The 21,230-nt window shown below is 35.4% G+C and overlaps 1 protein-coding gene across 8 annotated transcripts in view; it reads right to left on the reverse strand.

The window, feature by feature from the left end:
* The window catches only part of NBEA (neurobeachin), a 610,070-nt gene that overhangs the window by 112,240 nt on the left and 476,600 nt on the right, over nucleotides 1-21,230 (reverse strand). For all 8 annotated transcript variants that reach the window (XM_082435483.1, XM_082435487.1, XM_082435484.1 and 5 more), the window contains 3 exons: nucleotides 11,143-11,260; nucleotides 10,715-10,817; nucleotides 4,529-4,644 (listed from right to left, as the gene is read on the reverse strand). In XM_082435483.1, the coding sequence (XP_082291609.1) occupies nucleotides 4,529-4,644; nucleotides 10,715-10,817; nucleotides 11,143-11,260 (337 nt within the window). The remainder of the gene's footprint in view (nucleotides 1-4,528; nucleotides 4,645-10,714; nucleotides 10,818-11,142; nucleotides 11,261-21,230) is intronic.

Raw genomic sequence — 21,230 nt, forward strand, 5'->3', positions numbered from 1 at the left:
TTAAAGCCCATCTTTTCTATGAGGCCTCCCTTGATTAGACTATCTCATACTAACCTTTCACTTCTCTAAACTTTCACTACAGTTAATGACACTTAATCACATGCTTTCTTATATGTTCTAGATGTTTTCTTATGCAAATCTTGTTCTGATAATTAGATCTTAAATGGCTAGAGCAATGATACTCAAACTGTGCATGAGAACCACATAGAAGGCTCACTAAAACGCAGAGAGCTGGGCCCCACTCAGAGATTCTGATTCAGCAGGTTTGAGGGGTCTGAGAATTTGCACCTTCAAGTCCCCAGGCAATACTAATACTGCCAGTCAGGGGACCACACTTTGTCAACCACTAAACTAGAGCATATTACAGTGATTTCTACTTTTTATATAATGACATTGTGCATTCGATCATTTACTTACTTTTTTTCTTTGCCATACCTGTTGTCACTACTCTAATCCAATTTTTTTTTTTTTTTTTAAATTTATTTTTGGCTGTGTTGGGTCTTCATTTCTGTGCAAGGGCTTTCTCTAGTTGCAGCAAGCGGGGGCCACTCTTCATCGCGGTGCGCGGGCCTCTCACTATCGTGGCTTCTCTTGTAATCCAATTTTTGACTCCACATTTTTTTTTTTTCCCTTGGAGTGGCTTCTGCTTACTTTCTAGTGAATTTTTACTCACATTTCAATTTTCAACTTAAATGTTGCCTGCGAGAAGCCCATGAAAAGACTATAAGAAGCTTTTCCTGTAAATGTAATGCCTTCTGGACCTAAGACTTCAAATAGCTTTGTATATTTTCTCATTATAATAATTACGGTTTTTTGCTGGAATTGCTGGTGTACACGTCTGTTTTCCTGACTATACTATGACCCCTTCAAAGGCAAAAACCATACTTTGCTTTCCTCTTAACTGTCAGTGTGAAATAGAGTGTGTGGCACATAGTAAAGTGTTCAGTAACTATTTATTAAAATGATGAACAAGTTGATTTCATATCTAGAGTCCTGTAAGGCTCTCCTAACAGCTCTCCCTAACTTTAAGGTATTTTATTTCTGATTCATGCCATATATAACTAGCAGTTTAATTGTCCTGAAATTCCATACTGCAGTGCCTTCTACTACAGAACTATACTGACTCCTGGATTCAGGCTCCTTACAGTCTGGCTCTTACCTATAGCTCCAGTAGTATCTCCTATTATTCTCTGCTGCAGCCAAGATATGATACTCCTGTCCACTGAACACATAACACATATTCAACTGGGAGAAATTTGTAAGGCTCTGCTCTTTTTCTTCTCCCCAAACACATTCATAAAATTTCTGTACTCTGCTTAGCTCTTGCAGCATTCACTATTTATAGCACTTATTCAGCACTTACCATCAGCTGCCTTAAAATGCTCTCATGTATATTTCATTCACCCATCTAGTTATACGCGCTCTGAGTTCCTAGTTCCTACCTTATACCTCTTTTTATCGCATTGTCTACAACAGACAGACTTTAATGTTTAGTTATAATCATTGTAAAGAAAATACCCAATAAATTCTTAAAAGAAAAAACCCAGTGGTCTATCCATTTTTTATGTCACCAAATAAAACAGACCCCAAGTACTCAAAAGAAGATAGGAAGACAGTCAAATTCCCCTTACAATCTGCATGTTCTGGCTCAGAAATCCAAAAACTGTCTCAAACAGAAAAAAAGCCATGTCTATACTGCTCAGGGGCAGCTTTTAGAAGGGATCATGATGTTATCTCTATCAGACTGCAATCTTTCTAGAGATAGAGAAACAAACTCCCAGAAAGCAGCAGGCATGAAGTGGGTGGTGGTTATAGGTGGAAGTATACCACATTGTGGGAAATGTGGCTGACATGAGTAAAAGGCAGTGAGAAGAGATGGAGACTAGAAGAATCCTTTAACACAGTGAACTAGATAACACTCCATCCAGAGGATAGACAGAGAGAATCCCATCTTAGAGTAGCAGAACCTTTTAGTAAGAATACCAGCTCCACTGGAAACTGAACTACAAATGAGGTACATCACCCTGTCTTCCAGTGTTAACTCTGAAAGCTCCAAAGGGGTAGCACAGTCAAGGAAAAATAAATCATGTGCTTATCTATGACATATGGTAGACAATGAGTCTTGATAGATCCTTCAAGATAGATAATAGAAAAACCTAACAGAGGGAATATGGAAGAATACTGCAGAAGAATGAAAAGAGAATATTATCCTGAAAAATCAGGTAAAGATCCATGTAGCTGAAAACAATATACTGTATTAAAGAGAAGAAAATTTTAATAGAGTTGAAATCCTTCCTAATATGCAAAAGTATATGGACTCCAAAAAATAAGTGTTTCATAATAATATGGATTCTGGTAGTAAATTGTATTGACAAAGATAAGCAATGAATGAGAAGTAAATTGAGTTAAAGTTCTTATTTTGCATAGGAGTGGTTTAAAATGTTGATTCATTTTTGAGTTCAAAAGGAAGAGAAATATATTTTAGAGGATTTTTTAAAAAATTAAACATATCAATATTAATTCTCTAGGAGAATGAATAGCAAAAAGCCTATGTTCTAAATCACTAAAAAAGTAGGCAAAATTTATTTATATGGCCAAAGAAAAACAAAATAATGTGAAAGGGAAGAAAATATTGAAAGCAATAGTATAATACAAGATGATATAAGACCAAACATATCAGTTATTAAAACAGATGGAGAGACTTCCCTGGTGGCGCAGTGGTTAAGAATCCGCCTACCAATGCAAGGGACATGGGTTTGAGCCCTGGTCCAGGAAGATCCCACATGCTGCAGAGCAACTAAGCCTGTGTGCCACAACTACTGAGCCTGTGCTCTAGAGCCTGTGAGCCACAACTACTGAGCCCGTGTGCCACAATTACTGAAGCCCGCGTGTGTAGAGCCCGTGTTCCACAACAAAGAGAAGGCACCGCAATGAGAAGCCTGCACACCGCAACGAAGAGTAGCCCCTGCTCGCCGCAACTAGAGAAAGCCCGCGCAGCAACAAAGAGCCAACACAGCCAAAATAAAATAAATAAATAAATTAATTAATTAATTAATTATTTTTTTAAAAAAAGACAGATGGAAACAGATATCAAACATGGCTACTGAAAGATTTAAAGTCCAAGATAGAGTTAAAACTTGAAATTCCACCTATGCTCTAGGACACAGAGTTGGCAGATCTGAGATTCTATCCCCTTCACTTTGGTAATGAAGCTTATGCTACATCGTGCTGTTCACCTAAATATGCTAATGAAAAGGTTCTTTATATTTCAGATGTTTAAGTTCATTCTATCTCTATATGTAAATGTGTTAATTAAATAGTATAACATATTTCCTTTATCTTTGAGGAAGTAAATAGGTTTAAGATATATACATTGTATACACTGATATGTGAATATATATGAAGTATGTCATGAAGATATATGTATATAATGGAGATGTGTGTATAAAATATATAATAAAATTAATATATGTAATAAAACAGTTCTTTGGTTGTAGCTCTAGCATCCTATTAGCAAAGGAATTAACATTACAATATGTATTAAATGATTAAAATGCAAAACCATTTCAAACAACTTTTTTATCCCTTTTTGTTGACACATCAAGTTCTCTTGTCTATGTAATACACATCTATATCATCCATATTTAATATATGCCATAGCATCCATATTCACACATATATGATAGATTAAAAAGAGGAATATTACAGTTATCCTTTTAAGCAATGATTCAGAGAATAGGGCTCTCAATTCATAGTTCTGAGCATTCATTCATAAAAGAACAATGATCATAGGTAAGCATATGCATTTATGTAGTTTTAAATTCATCCGATTGTAAAAAGTTTTTGTAGAGCCTGATTTACAGAAGTAAACTCTTTGTAATTCAACATGAATAAGGGCTTTGGAGATTAATTTAGTAAAAAAGAAAGAGGTACTTAAATCTCATAGACAGGTTCAGCCACTGACAACCACTGATTTAGCAGAAAAACAAAGCCACTACCTTCTCTTAATTTACAAGCATGGTACCGCCGAGGTTGATGGCAGTTACTCATCATTTAGAAATGTAATCTGATTTTATATTTTCATTTGAAGATTTTAAGAAAAAAAAAAATGCTGTAACCCAATCATGCCATAATCCAGGTGACATCTGTACTAGGCGGAATCCTGTTGTTATTCTCCTGTCTAGCTGCTACTGCTGAGAATGACAAAGTAGTGAAATTACATTTTCCCATTATTATTTCCAGACACTCTCTGGCAATGGTTTGTTGACTCTAATAAACCGTCAGACAAAGCTGTCAGCAAAGGAAATGGCAGAAGGAGAGCAAGAAAAAGCCTCTTCAACAATAAATGCATCTAAACCTTGGTACTAGCTTGTATAGTTTCTGATAGCAATTTAATGTGAGTGCTTCAATATTTATTCTAATGCTGTATTTGAATTCTAAGGCGAACAATGCATTCCATCAAGTCACATTACCAAAGATTTCTGATGAACATAAACATATTATGAGATTAAAGAATAAGATGTCTTACCTGCTATAGTGTTAAGAAACATCAAATATTCGAAGTTTGAAATTTCCCTTCTTTGCCAACGCTGAGTCATGTTGGAAGATTTATAAAGCTGTCGAGGAGTGGCTAGTGATATCCTCCTAGCAATTAAGCAAACCATAACAGTCCCTTTTAACTCATGACTTTTAAAAGTCCAATAATAACTAATGTATTGATTTGATATTATTCAATTTATGGTTTATCTTTCTGAGATACATTACAAAATATATTTTAGCTGTAGATATTAGCAATATTTGAAAAATCTTGTTATAGAGAAGATATATTTATTTACTAAGGATAACCCAATATGAAAGCACCTATTTGTATAATATGGCTCCAAGTGGGTATTTTATAAGTCAATAACAAAAAAAGGTGAAATTATGCTCAAAATAAGTCAAAGTAGCTTTTGAACACTACAGCAAACCTACTCCATACTATAAAGCTAGGTAGACAGTCAGCAGCTTAAACGCATTTGACTTAACCCTTATATACTAATGCTGCCACCGAACTTTCCACGCTTGCCTCTGCGCAGTGTGTGCACACGTGCACAGCCGCTAACCACACAACACCCATCCCCCTATGAGGTCAGAAACAAACAACTGGGAACTTTGAAAATGTACGAATTCATAAGGGACATAGGAATATCGTAAGGGAGTAAATCAGGATAATTTGTGTAAATTATGAACCTTTGAAGGTACAATGTGTTGCTATAAAAAATAATGAAAGCTGGCTGTATTTGTAGAAGTATGATAAGGCTAACTGATTTTCTAAAACGTTCACCACTTAAAATAGAAGTTCCCAAACTTTTTAAATTTATGCCATCTTTAGGGTCTCAGGAATTTTTTCATGGTGCCCCTAGTCCAAGAGAGACACCTAACGGTTCTGTTTATTACGTAGTTAGGTCTAAATAACTGAATACTTGAGCCTTAACAACTTAGTAGCTGTTTGAGAATATAATACTCAAAAATTGAAAGAAAAATAATATTTTATTTCATTCTTAACTAACCACAATTACTTAACTAAAGGAATGTACTGCACACCTGTTGGTCACTGCGCAACTTAAACCTTGGAATCATATCTGACACCACCACCTACAATGCCTGTTCCACATGAATTTTCATGCACCACTTTTTTTTTTTATTACCAGAGCAACCCCTATAAACTAGTTTCACAAAGCTAAGATGGCATCAAAAAGAATGCAAGAATGCAGTCCTATCAAATGTTGAAACTTAGAACTAACTCACGCTAAGAGTTTGTGCAGCGTCTAATAGATGTTGTGTTTCCCTAAAAAATATAAAATGCCCTGCAGTAGCCCTGAGAGTGCACTGTGACATCTCAGGGCTCCGTGGTGCTTATTTTGGGAACTGTGGACCTAAGACTATTTTTGTCACCCATGTATTATTATCATATGTTTCTATTCACATGGGATCTTAATAGCCATGGCAGGAGCTAAGATATATGTTAGCTGAGGTAAAGGAGGGAGGAAGGAAGAATGGGAAGAAACGTTATCTCAAATTCAAATCTGAATTAAGAATTTAAAAAATAATTATGTGTAACTCAATGTTTAAAATATTAACGTAATATGTTGTAGCAGCCTGGTCACATATTAACATTTTTGAAGAACTTTCCTAGTTACATATATTTGAGATAATAGATCCTACTGACTCCAAAAGAACTATGTCTAAGTCTAATGATTCACTTCATTGCAATAGTAAAGGGTATATATATTCCATACTTCAATTCTATAATTCAGCGTACTTTTCAATTAATTGGTAATATGATTTTCACAGGGCTACTTAAAGGGCTTCCAGATTTTGATCCATACTGGCACCACTTCTCAAAATTTTCCAGATACACTCTCATTCATACAACTATTGATGTTATAAACTTTTGCCTTGATTCTGACTTTGTCATGGCAACATGCTAAAATATTTTCTGAATTATCAAAGAATAAACTATGTTTACCCAATTTTTATTTGCTACTATTATAATTATGTGCTCAGTCCAACTTTTGTTGGATTACTATCATAATCATATTCTTGCTAATCTGACTAAAATCCTTACCTGCAGCATGTTTAGTCTGCTAAAAGCAATGTATATAATAAAGTTGTAAATTTATTTGTTGACATTTTAAACCTAGACAATTTAAGAAGAAAATTGCTGATCTGGAAATAATTCTGCGCACCAAAAACACTCAAAAACCAAGACCAAACAAATCCCGATAAGGGGAAATAGGAGGAATCATGGGAGAAAGTTATCATGTCATTCTTAGAGTATGCAGTGGTGAAGAAAAATATGGGCAAACGAAATGAATTTAGATAATCAGATTACTATTAGCAAGTTCAGGGAAAGGATCAGCTTCTCCTGTTTACTGCTCTCTCTTTCCTACTATAAACTCACTGAGAGCAGGAACTGTTTTACATACTGTTATGTCCTTAGCATTTAGCAATGCTTGACCTATACAGTAGGGTCTCAATAAGTGTATACCAAATGACTTGAATTATTGGACATCTATCCTAAAATTAAAAAATGGCTAAAGAGAGATGAAATTCAAAAAAAATTAAATAATTCAATCATAAGGAGAAGCAAAATGGGAAAAAGTAAATCAATAGGGCTATTGAAAATATCCTATAAAAATTTAGATATTAGAATGAGGATAGTTGGTACATATTTGGGCTACAGTAAAATGCTTTTAGAACTGGGGGATAAGAAGAAGATAAAATTGCCCTGTGGAAAAAAATATTAAGTACCATAACAAATGGTGACCATTAAAAATCATTAACCCTATGTAGGCAACCAGGTATATTCTTAGTAAGTAAAGAATCTAACTAAATCCAAAATTTATTGATTGTAATGACTGTCTGAATAGAAAATACATTAACCAAATAATGGTAATCAGTATGGAGTCTAGAAAATGGGCAAATTTTTTGTCAGTATTTTTCTTTTGTTATGCAGGGGTAAAGGTATTGTTCTTTTGACCAATGTGGATCACTTTGATAGAAGACACAAAATAGAAATTAAGAGAGTGGGCTATGATCTTGGGCAAGATAAGTAACTTATCTAAACCAAAAATTTCCTATCTGTAAAATGGGATATGAATACCATTAAGAATCCACATTAAGAACATGGTTGTTTTAAGAATTAAGGGCTGAGAGGCCCTCTGCGATGTGAGGACACATCGAGAAGATGACCATCTATGAATCTGGAGTTGGGATCTCACCAGACACCAAATCTACTGGTGCCTTGATCTTGGACTTTCTAGCCTCCAGAATTGCCAGAAATAAATATCTGTTGTTTATCAGCCCAAAACAAACAAACAAAAAAGAATTAAAGGAAATAATGCTTATAAACTAAAACACAAAGTATAGTCCCTGGCACATGGGGAATGCTCAGCAAATGAGACCCATGGATATAAATTAAAGGGGCATTCATTAGGCTATGCTAACTTAGTGGAAATATTCCTTCTGTTCTAAATTTTTGGAATGTGATCTCTTCGGTGGGCTTGCCCAAAAAGCAGCCTAAATGATATGTGAAGTCAATTTTCTGGCAGTATACCTGCTTTTGAGTTTGATCATTTTTGTTTGTTTCTAAAGCAGTCTCCTATGGGCTTAGCTTAGAGGAAGTTCCCTAGAGTTTGATAAATTCTGCTTTAAACTGACAAAACCCAATGTCAAAAAAAACAAAGCAAAGAATGGATCCCTTGGTGATTTTACCAAGATACTCTCAGCTGGAAGGCTTCTACTTGTAGGAGCCAGACATCATCCCTTCCCTTTGACAATTCTCTAAGTGTAACAGGATCTTACATATCACACACACATATATTTATACAAGTATGTGTCTATGTCTATTCACCTACCCACCTACCTACCTACTTCCTCACCTACCTACCTATCTATATCTGTGTATGCATGCATGTATGTGTATAGTGTATATGTGTGTTCACTGTTCACAAAGTGCCTTCATTTTATGATCTCAAGACATTCGTAAAACATCTCTTTGCAAAGATACTGTTCCCATTTTATAGCAGATGAAAGTGTCATTCCCCTTGCCTAATGTTATTCATTCTTTCAACATATATGTATTGAGCTCCTACTAAGTATCAGGCTCTATCACTGCCAGTAGTATCAGGTCTAAGCCTAGATTCAGTGTTCCTCTTACCCTCATCTGCTACTTCTAAGTCTATATATCACAGCAAGTATACAAAACTGAATTTACAAGTATTTCATTAGGAAACTAATAATGAGTTGAGCCTTTGGGGGGAAAGCCAAGGGGACAACAAAAGAGTGTTTTAAGAAAGAATTTCCAAACTTACTAAGCATCTATTTTGTTTCCAGTTTTTCTATCAAGAAGAATGATCTTCCAAAAATCAAAGAGAGACCAAATGTGGTTAAAAGGAAAATAATGCTCATAAAAGGTAAGGAATATAGTACAAGAGCTTCTAGTTCTTTTTAATGAATTCAGGTCTGGACAAGTCTAACAGTACTAAAGGAAATTAGAAAACTCTATTGGTAATCTTTGAAGAATCATGATCATTGAGAAATACGCCAGGAGGCAGATGATTATTTTTTAAAAGGAAAAAGTTAGGCCTATTTGTGAGTTCTTAATGTCAATTCTTGGAAAAATTCTTGAATTGATGATTAAACAATTTGTAAGTACTTGGGAAAGGAAGTAGTGATTACTATGAGTCAGCTTAGATTCAATAACAAGTCTTGCAAAACTAACTTCATTTTCTTTTTTTTGATAGATTAAATGCATTTTTCTTTTGACCTGTATTTTATATAAGTACTTCATTATCTACTAATGTCTTAATTTAATATTGTCATTCAACTAGCAAATATCCTGGGCATGTGCATACATGTCAGTGAATTGGTCTTACACTGTAAACTTAATACGAGAATAGATAACTTTGTAATGCAGGGTAACTCCAGTTGAGTAGCACTTAAAAAGCACCTTTGCAATAAGGCAGTGTGCTAAGTATTGTAGATTAAAAGATAAATAAGACACAGTCCCTGTCTTTTACGTGTCTGTAGCCTGTTTAAGAGAAGATAGACAAAGATTAGTTTTCCTTTCCATGCGTGCAGTGCTCTGCAACAATTCCCAGGGACTTAATGATCTATGTGGGAGACACTGTTGCTTGTCTGTCCAAAGCCGACATAGAAAATGTATTTTTTTCAGGTAGGAAGTGGCAGGGAGTTGAGATATATTTTTCCTTGAATTCTAGGGGATGGTTTGGCTTCGTGTTCAGCATTCAGTGATTGTTTTAGGGGCAGGAAGGTGACCCCATTCTGGCCAAAGGGACCTGAGATAAAAATTGCTAAAGGCTTCTAAATATACTCCGTCCTAAAACACAGAACTTCAAGGAGAAATCCTTTGTGTCTTTTTCCTACTTGAATGCAGTTGTGTGAAGATGTGGTGTCTGGAACAGTGGTGGTTATTTTGTGAATATGAGGCTAACTGAGAGTCCTGACATCACTGAACCTCTGAGCCAATACGAGCAACTCCTTCTTAACTCCACATCTTTCATAAAACAAACCCCCCGAAGCAAAACCTTTATTGCTTAAGCCACTTTTAGTTAGGTATTCAGTTACTTGGAGCCAAAAACCAACTAACTGATATTAGTGATAAACATAATTACTGACTATGTTTTCTACTTAGAATAGTATTTTTCAATAAAATAAGATTTCAAAATAATGCTTTTAAAATACCAAGATGAAAGATTTAAGAAATGATTAAAATCACATCATAATTAATGACTATTAATCTCAATAAGCTCTGAGAGTTTTATTACTTTAATGAAGAAGCATTTATACATAGCATTTATAAAAACAATTTGTATGCTATTACACAACAATTAATCACAAACATTATGAGGCTTTTGGTGTGTCTTTTGTGAGATCTTCAGCAAAAATGTCTTAATTATGTGCCAGCTATAATATGCAATCAACTTTTTTACTTCCTCATTTATATATGTGTTAAATAAAATTATGCACTATTCTGTCATTCTTAAAATAGCTGTTTTCATAACCTCTTTCCCTACAAATGACCTGCAGAGGAAGACAATTCCTTGATTTTCAAAATAATTATAATGGTATAAGCTTATTTAGATTTCCATGGTATTGAGATTGAAATATGTTAACAAACCGTAGATAATGTGTAATATGATACAATTACCTGGCTTGCGGCAAACCATAGCTGGTCCCTACTCCAACCCGAGGCAAGCTATAGACGACTTTTTTTACTGTTGCTTGATCAGGGAAATTAAACATAACTGAGGCTGTGGTAAGAAGAAAAAACATGATTTAGAAAACCACAGGAGAGCTAACCATCAATTTCAGAAATCATTTTCAAGTGCCCTTCATGATTTATTGGTAAAGGTAATGAATCTTCATGGGAAATCAGATTTCTGTGTAACTTTATCCATGAGAAATCTAGGATTAATGTTTTCAAGCAAATTAATTCTTTTTGTATTTTTATTTTAGCGAGGGCATATCAAAGAAAGAAATAAAACAGAAAAAAAAATCAAGTCAGTATCACACCATGTAAATGAATAACATCCAAATATGAGCACATTTTCTTTCAAAATATTTAAGGGGACTTACTTCGGTTTGCCATAAATACTTCCAAAGCAGTGTTTTGTAGAAGATAACGTCTTGAAAATACAGCTCGTATCTCGCTGAACATCCATTTTCCATGAAGTCCCTCAGTGTATGCAAGAACCTAAAATAAACAGTTTAAAGGGAAGCGTCAGTTAAATACGTGTCTAAGACTCAGTGTGACAATATCTTAGACAGTGCTGTATAAAACTCAGTAAATTAGGAATTATCTTCCTGAATTCATGATATATCACAATATTGTCAAACATTTGATTCTGTATATTTGCGAAATTTCTACCTTTCTGAATTTTTAGTTGGCTCATGAAGAAATGAAGGAACAGAAAAGTTATATGTTCAAGGTGACCCTGTGACTTAAAACAGAAAACGTGTTATGCTTTTGTGGTCTTGTATATGATTGGTTGGACCACGTGGCCTGACATACACTTTTGGTTCTTTTCTAATGTCACTTTTCCTCCCTCTTCCTTGCTTAACGAAAGCCCACTTAGCCCCAAAGTGTCCATGTGGTCAACCCCAGGCAAGGGGCCATGACTGATCTAAGCCAGGGGTCAATGAACATTTTTGGTAAAAGGCCAAATAGTAAAAAATTTTAGGCCTTGCAGGCCATCTGTCCTCACAACTATTCAGCTTTGCCACTATATGTCAAAGCAGTCACAGCCAATGTGCAAATAAATGGGCACGACTTTATTTATAACAATGGCCTGAATTTGTTCCTGAGGTCAGAGTTTGTCTGATCCATGGTCTAAGCCAATCATGATAAAGTTATTCTTTGCTTTTTCCAAATTCCCTTGCATCTAAGGGCAAGGACATTTGACCCAGAACTGGCTAATGAGAACAAAACCAGTCATTTGGGGATGTTTCAGAAAAGCTGATAAAATGAGTCATATGTAGCTGGCACACTCCTTTCTCTTCCTTGCTTGAATGGAGATATAATGGCAGAAACTATAGCAGCAATTGTGTAGCCATTAGAGGAAGGCCAAGGGAATCCCAGCAAGGTTGGCGCTAATATTAAGTTACTGAAACAGTCTCAGCAACTATCCATATCTGGACTTCTCCTTCCATGATACAGATAAATCCATATTTGATTAACCCACTGCAATGAAATCTGCAACACTTTCCTTCCTGATACACCAATGTATTTTAACAATACATAAACACATTCTCTACTTGCACTGGTGTACCCTGTATAATCAACTACACTTATATTTGCTTTGGTGAAAGCAGAAACTAGTTACTGAGTTTTACATACATGATATTCCTTAAGGTTTGAGAACAAGTTATGAAGTCCTTTTTCACATTTCCTTTCTCTAGGAATTATATATCTCTGTGTGTATATTATATATTATATAATTATATTATAATTATATTATGTTATCTATTCATCTTTTTATTTTTTGAAAATTCCATTTTCTAGCGCCTTAATTCAGTTTTGGTCTTTCTCTACACACTGGAAGGTTTTTGGAGGCAGTGAGACATCTATTTAAATCAAGAAACATTTTGGAGCCAGTCACAGTCTTATTTAAAACTTGGCTCTGCTATTTACTAGCTATAGGAACTTGGAAAAATTATTTAACTCTACCTGATTTTTGTCACCTGAAAAACAGTGATAATAATACTCATTACTGGTTAAATTAAGTGGAGACAATGAATGTAAAGTGCATGGCCTAGCTATTGTTGAAGTTCTGTTTATATGTCCTTTCTGTTGAGCATAAAGTGACAACTGTTTTTCAGTTTCTACGTGTAAAACTTCTTTTTATACATTTCACAAAAGGATTACAGTGACTTGCCACAATTTATATTAATACATGCTTACCTGGGTGCAACAGTTTCCAGATTTGAATTTCATAGACTAGCATAATTTTTTTTAAATGGAAAGAGTACTAATACAGGGTTGATAACTCTTATTTTGTCAGGTAGGAATAATTTTAAGACACAACAGCCACAACAACAAAAACTATCTTTCACTATGACCATTATTTCACTAATATATATATATATATTTTATATATATATAAAGGCCATTTGAAAACCCAAAGAGTAAAATGAGTATAATCTCAGAAAAAAGGAGAGACATTCCGATGAAAGCTGTGTTGGCACCCTTATACTAAATCTGGTATGCCAGGAGGATGGATGGAGATTATATATATATATATATATATATATATATATATATATATATATATATATATAATGTATATTATATATATATATATATAATGTATATTATATATAATATTTTATATATTATATATAAAATATGTATAGTATTTATATATAATATGCATATTAGGCTGTATATAATATATATATAGAGAGAGATATATTAGTGTGTGGGTATATATATAAACGCATATATACACACACTAATAATGTTATCTTTCTCTTTGGGAACCATGATGTAGTGAACATTTGACCAAGTATTCCTTTCCATTAAGCATGTTATCAGTTTATTTTACTTCTAGCAGGCAGGTGGCTCTCAAACACATAGAAGTTGGTTTGACTCCTTAAGTGACCCATGCTAAAGTGTCTTACCAACTGTGCCAGTTATCAAATTATTGCTTCCCAGCTCCAAATTCACCCTTCATTGTTTATCTTGTGAAAGTGAATCTGTACCCTTTATTTTTCCTTTGCTAGCCGACACCATGTCGAGGTCTATCAGGAAAGGACTCTGAAGAGGTGATGCAGAAGAAAGGGGTTTTTCTCCCTGGTTCTGCGTGCTCACCTAGCAGGTCCCTGCAGAGCGTGGGCTTCTCCAGTGCCCGGCTCCTGCAGTGTGTGATGGCTGACAGCAGCCAGTGACTAGCAGCTCTCTCCAGGACCCCCTGCCCCAGACAGTTTTGTAACAGAGGGCTCTGATGAGAACCCTCCCATACACAGATTCACCAACTCCCTAGAGGGTGGTTTTCGGGAAAGTTCCAAAAGGCAGAGCTCCAGCGAGCTCCCTCAGCAGGGCACCAGAGTGACTTCTGTACCATGAAGGGAACTATAGCCATGTCCTCTCTAACAAGGCCAGGAGGCCTCTTCTTGGGTTCAATGTCAGCTCAAAAGACAGTGGCTGCTCCTCATATATGCTGTTTGCTATATTTTTTAAGAGTTCTTTTTATTTCTTACTAACCATTCCCTGTTTCTCCAATATCCTGTTACAATTTATAATTATTTCTGTTTTTATAAATTATAACACTTTCCCTGTTTAAATTGCTATGTGGCTTCCTTCTCTTGACTGGATCCAAACTGATACAGGAACTCAATCAGTTCTCCTACCACCGCTTTCACAGCTCCAGGTTGGGACCACAACAGTCCTCAGGGACCCTCAGGAGCAAGAAAAAAGGAAACTGAGATAATCAGAGGAACTCAGTAAAGCCTGGAGGCAAAGAGTAAAAGGAGACAGAACAAAATTAAAAGAAAATTATTTTGCTAGCAGCTAATAAACAGCTCAGGAGGCAAATTCCGAAAGATAGACCCAAAGGTCCCAGCTATTTTTTTTTTTTTTTTTTTTTTTTTTTTTTTTTTTTTTTTTTGGTCCCAGCTATTTTGAACAAGGCAGCATCATCTGAACGAGCGGTACAGTCCTTACCAGAGGGGCCGAGGGAAAGAAAATTTTACTTTACAGGCACCCATGTTATAGTTAAGCTTTTGAAATCCTTTAAAGAGGCTGATAAAAGACAATGCTCTGAGATGTTCATAATTCCCTGTCAGGAAACCCAACAGAGCCTAGAGTCCTTTTGTTTTTTTTTTTACAGCAAGCCACCTCCTACTTTCTCTTCTTGTTTCCTTCAAGATTGATTATGGAATGAAACTCTCTAAAATTTTTTTATTAAAAAATCTTTGGCTGGCATCCAACTTAGAGTTATCGTGTACTAACCTCCAATATCTCTTCTCTGACATCACTTTGTTTGAATTCTGCGCCTGGCACTTATTTATTTTTTTGTTTGTCAGTCCCCTCCCTGTGACGTGAAAGTTCCATGAGAAAAAGGCCCTCATCTATCTTATTTACTGCTCAATACACAGAGCTTAAAGCAGTGCCTGGCACAGATGTGCTCCATATACATTTGTTTGTTGAATAGATCAGCAAGAGAAACGGACAGAGATAATACATATGGGGAAGGTTACAAAGAGATCTTACAAAGTACGTGCATCTCTGACTCCTTTGCTGAACTGGAAAAAGCTTTCCAGTTTCACCTCAGACTTCTCGTGTTTATTATCCTAATGGTGGAGCCCATCAGAGGTCTCTTCTGTTTTTAGATTTAATCAAGATCTAAACAAAGTGATCTAAATAGAATAACTGGTTTCTCTTTTCTGGTAGTTTAATCTGCACCCACAAGGAACTCTAGACTGGGTTATACCCCATCTTGGAAGACCCTGTCCCCATAAAAAGGATTCCTTCACTCTAGAGGGTTGGGCTAAGGTGTTTTAGTTCATAGACTTATGCCTCGTACTTAAGAAAAATGTATACTGAGGTGTGTCACAGAATATCATCTGACACCCCTCTTGAGCAACAATTTTATTTCTAATAAGTAATTAGACTTTTTTTTGTAGTGAAATTAATATGGATAGGATGGAAAATAAAATGTAAAAAAATGATGAATGGTTAAGATGAACCACTAGCATTCAAATAAATTTTGTGATTGCCATGACCGCCTGGGACTATACCCCAAGTCCCCTTTCCTCTCCTCTGCTCGTATGCAACGAGAGGGTAACCAAGAGAGAGCTCACCTACATACACTTGGCGGCTCGTGGAGGCTAAAGTAGAAAGCTGTTAGACTGGAGACAGAGTGATCGGTTAGGACGCTGCTTCGGGCAAGTGATGAGGAGTTTAATCAGTTTGTATATGCTTCAAAAGTGCAAAGGAATATCATTTATGGTTGATTAAATACTGAGTTTATGGCATGTTTATATAAAAATCTGGGCATCAAGCCTAGATCTGAAATATGACCTGATACCATAAAATTGCCTGTATTTTATTTATACCTCTACTAGTTACATAGTGTTCTGTAAGTTTCAGGACCTTCTATAATAACTCTTTAAGTTACTTTTTCATTATAGCCCAAGATATTTTTCTAAACCATATAAGTACTTTCATTTATACTTGAGGTTTGTGGTTTTGTTTTCTTTCTTAAGTCGACCTTCCCATATCATCTGGTTTGTGCTTGCTGGCCTCTCCGAATTATTTAATATACTATGAAATCAATCAACAAATGCTAACTAGCCTATTCAGTTTCATTTTATGAAAATTGAATAAAGATAACTTCTATTACATCATATAGGTCATAAATAAGAAAATTAAAGGATCTTGATCACAAATTTTATGCAACTTTTGTGATTTTCTTAAGCGACCACTGAACTGTTTTGAGCTAAGGGCTTAATATCCAAAAGAAGTGAAGGGAGAGAGAGATCACGCTGGCTTTATGCCGTGAGGTCTGTCCCACTCAGTTATGAACTGAAGCACACAGGACATAATATAAAACAAATGTAATAGAGACCCCTTGTAAACCACTTCGCCCGAATGTGTGCTTAACACATATTATTTGATGATTGTGTTGAAGAAAAATAGGGTTGCTGTGCACTCATGTGTATCAGACATGCATATTTGTCAGAAACATGGGTATGGCTGTCAAATCAGTTTCATCTTTTTTTTCTTTTAAAGGCAGCTAATATTGTGTGACCTAAAAAGTACTTGTTTAGTGAGAGCTTTGCTGATCTCAAATCATCTGATGCATATATTAGAACAAGTATTTGGATATGAAAAAACTAAATTTTGCTTCAAGTTATATTTTCTGTTAAGAATTGATAAAAATGATGTGAAGGGGTGGAGAGACATGCCCTGTTCAGTGTTCATGAGGCCATGATATCCAACAGACACTTGCAGCTTGAACAGTTTAATTAAAGGGCTGTTAGTGCAATGGAAAGCTGTAACCCCCATCACTTTTATAATTCTGTACAAATTATCAATGATTCTGGATGGGACAAATATATTCAGGATGGAATAGTTCAAGAGTAATTTGAGGTTTGCATTCATAAATGATCATCCCTGCTCTTTTCCCTTTTGCCAGATGAATGAAGAGGAGTCTGATGCCCGGAAGGAAAGCAGAACCACAAAATGGAAGAAGTTTGGGTACTAAAATGACCATGTGGAAGAGCATCTCTGACTGGCAGTTGCTGTCACGGTACACGGGGTGAGGAAGTGCGAAGCAGCAAAAACAGCAAGACGTTTGGAACTCCCTGTTCCCAGTTCTCACCACCTGTCTTGGTGATACTATTTCCTCACCAAAGGCACGGAGAGCAGAAGATATAAGAAATAATTATTTAGAAGTGTATGGAAAAAAGGAAACAGCAACACAATGGACCAGCCTTTTCTAACTGGGCAATGAACAACTTTCCAAGAAGTAAGTTAGGTATGCATAACTTAAGAGTAAGTTTCCAGATCCTTAACTTCTTAAAATCTGTCTGCCTGAGAATGAACATGTGAGGGAAATACAGGTTCTCTTTCCCATCTCTCTTTTCCCACTGCCCTTCTCCAGTTAAAAAAAAAGGGTGGGGGGCTCTCTATGGTGTATTATCTGGGGTATAAAATCTGTTGAGGGGCTAGGAGCCTCAAATAACGGACAATTCAAAATTCTGATGGAAGTGCTGTAAACTGTATGCCCTTAATGACTGGATTAAAAAAAAATCTTTTTGCAAGTGAAATGGTTTCCTAATTCTTTACTTTCAAAGAGTTGAAGTTGGATCTAATCGGGCTGTCAGTTGGGAGATAATTAAAAATAATTTTTCATGATAGATCATTAGGTGATTTCTAGCATACAACTTAGAAGTGGTACAAAAAGCTATATGAATATGCTGTAATAAAACTTCAACATCCTTCTATTTATTTACAATTTAAAACTGTGAACAAGATTTTTCAACATATCTACAAAAAATAAAGTTGGAAACTACAAAGAGGTATCACCACACACTGGTCATAATGGCCATCATCAAAAAGCCTACAAATAATAAATGCTGGAGAGGGTGTGGAGAAAAATGAACCCTCCTACACTGTTGGCGGGAATATAAATTGGTGCAGCCACTATGGAAAGCAGTATGGTGGTTCCTTAAAAAACTGAAAATAGAGTTACCATATGATCCAGCAATCCCACTCCTGGGCATATATCCAGAGAAAACTGTAACTTGAAAAGATACATGCATCCCAATATTCACTGCAGCACTATTTATAATAGCCAAGACATGAAAGCAACCTAAATGTCCATCAACAGATGAATGGAGAAAGAGGATGTGGTATATATACACAATGGAATATTACTCAGCCATAAAAAAGAATGAAATAATGCCATTTACAGCAACACAGATGGACCTAGAAATTATCATACTAAGTGAAGTAAGCCAGACAGAGAAAAACAAGTATCAGATGATATGGCTTATGTGTGGAATCTAAAAAAAATATACAAATGAACTTATTTTCAAAACAGAAATAGACTCAGACATGGAAAACAAATTTATGGTTACCAAAGGGGAAAGGGATAGATTCGGAGTTTGGGATTAACATTTACACACTACTATATATAAAATAGATAACCAACAAAGACCTACTGTATAGCATAGGGAACGATACTCAATATCTTGTAATAACCTATAAGGGAAAAGAATCTGCAAAAGAATATATATATATATATATATATATATATAACTGAATCACTTTGTTGTATACCTGAAACTACCATAACATTGTAAATCAACTATACTTCAATTTAAAAAAAGAAAATTAGGAGTAGCTTTAATATTGATTCCTGTATTGTTCTAGCAATAAATAATATTCATATGTGGATATACTAACCATTCATCTCATTAAGAGATGAATTTCCAGTAGCATTTTACTTTTCATGTTTAATAATTATTTTTCAAATCTCACAATATATTTATGTTGTATGATTGTAAGCTGATAATATTTGTAATAATAATTTGTTCCAGAATAAAAATGTTAAGCACGTTGAATTTTATGGCTTTAGGAATCAAAAATATTAAAATTTTAATTCATTAGTATATGCTTTCTGCATATTAGTAGAATATAATGATCAATATAAGACTTTCAAGCATAAAATATTTTTAGAATAGATACATTTTTCGGGAGGGAATCAAATGGAAATATTTGTTGAGTGAGAAAGAGGAATTATATAAAATGTCCATTTGAAAAAAGAGATTATTTGTACATTTTAAAACGCATGATGATGGTAACCAAATCATTATTCTTTTGGATATATTTGATTCTACTGGGCATATCTGAAAAGTGAGTAAGAATTTTATTTTAAAATATCAATGTGTAGGAACGTGCTGGATACCACATCTTTTAAAAAGTTTTAAACTTATGAAAAAATTTAAATGTTAACTTAAACATGTGTAATATGGTATAAAATACTTTACAGGGTGGATGAAAAAAAGAGGACAATTACAATGGACCCACCCTGCACAATAAAGAAAACCTCAAATATCTGATGGAAGAGTCTTACTTTAGCCTCTTATCCAATTAATAATGAATACAGTCATCAAAATAAAACTGTCAGGGGTAGGCACTATAATCAGTAAAATCTAAAATGGACCAAAAAATGATCATTGAATCAAAGCTTTTCATTAAAACTTAGATGGAAAATAATCAATCCTGATGAAAATAAATAATTCATGTAATATAAAATTGAAATGGAAAAAACTGAAAATGGCTTAACTGTGAAGTAAATGAAAACGATCAAGAAATTAAGCTAGGGACTTCCTTCGTGGCGCAGTGGTTAAGAATCCGCCTGCCAATGCAGGGGACACGGGTTCGAGCCCTGGTCCAGGAAGATCCCACATGCCGCGGAGCAACTAAGCCCATGCACCACAAGTAGGGAGCTGGTGAGCCACAACTACTGAGCCTGTGTGCCACAACTACTGAAGCCCGTGTGCCTAGAGTCCGTGGTCTGCAACAAGAGAAGCCACTGTAATGAGGAGCCTGCGCACAGCAACGAAGACCCGACACAGCCAAAAATAAATAAATAAATCTAAAAAAAAAAAGAAAAGAAATTAAGCTGGCAAAATGATGGTTTTCAGGAAATGCATTTTCAATGAAAACAGAACAATATATACATATTGCTATACTTCTGAGGTTAAATATTCATAAACACAGCCACTATCACTATGTGGGTTAAAATTGCAGGGTCAAAATATCGTATAATTGGGAAAAATTTAGGCAGCCCACCTACAGAGAGCTTTTGATTTAACAACCTTGAATTTTGCTCTAATTCATGAATTTATGTACCTGCCTCTCCTAGATTTAAAGCCTCCCTAGGGTCTGCCTCTCTTACTAGCTGTGAGACCTCAGGCAAGTTAGTTCATTTTTAATTCTTAAGTTTCCATATCATAAGATGGGAGAAATGACAGTACCTAACCTCACAGGGTAGTTGTGAGAATTGAATGAAATAATTCTTTTAAAAGATGCTTAGTACAGTGCCTGGCACACAGGAAGTGCTTAACAAACGTTAGCCTCCTACTCTAATTAATGTCTACTTTCTTGGGTGTATTTGTACAGACATACACATGAACACACACTCAGCGCGTCTCCAGTTTTAACTTTCATTAATGACACTGCCAGCAAGGGAGTAGAAAACCTGGACCACAGCATATGACCTTTAAAACCAACAGCCACAGCTCTTGCTTCCTTGGTGGCAGTTTGCATTCTAGAAGTTTTCTGAAATCACAGTACTAACCTCCAACTAGAAAGCCCAACTATCTGGGACGTCAGCTACCACTCCCATCGTTAGTAGTGATAACTCTAGGGAGGTTTCTTCCTATCTAAGAAACAGCCTCTAGTCAGGCCAGCTCTTGCTACCAAGCTTGTCCTCATGATTTATCAATTAATTTTTTAGTGACGCTCATTTAACAAGTATTTACTGAATTACCGCCATGAGCCGATGGCGAATGAGAGGCAGAGTCCCTGACTTCAACGAGTTCAGTCTCTTGGAGACTCACCAACAGTGGGGAAGGTGGGGGGGAGCAGGGAAGGAAGAGGGTCTCAAGCAGAAGGAACATGTATATAAATATGGTGCTTTGGGGAATGG

Source organism: Balaenoptera physalus (assembly GCF_965194825.1).
Source record: "Balaenoptera physalus genome assembly, chromosome: 18".
Classification (NCBI taxonomy): Eukaryota; Metazoa; Chordata; class Mammalia; order Artiodactyla; family Balaenopteridae; genus Balaenoptera; species Balaenoptera physalus.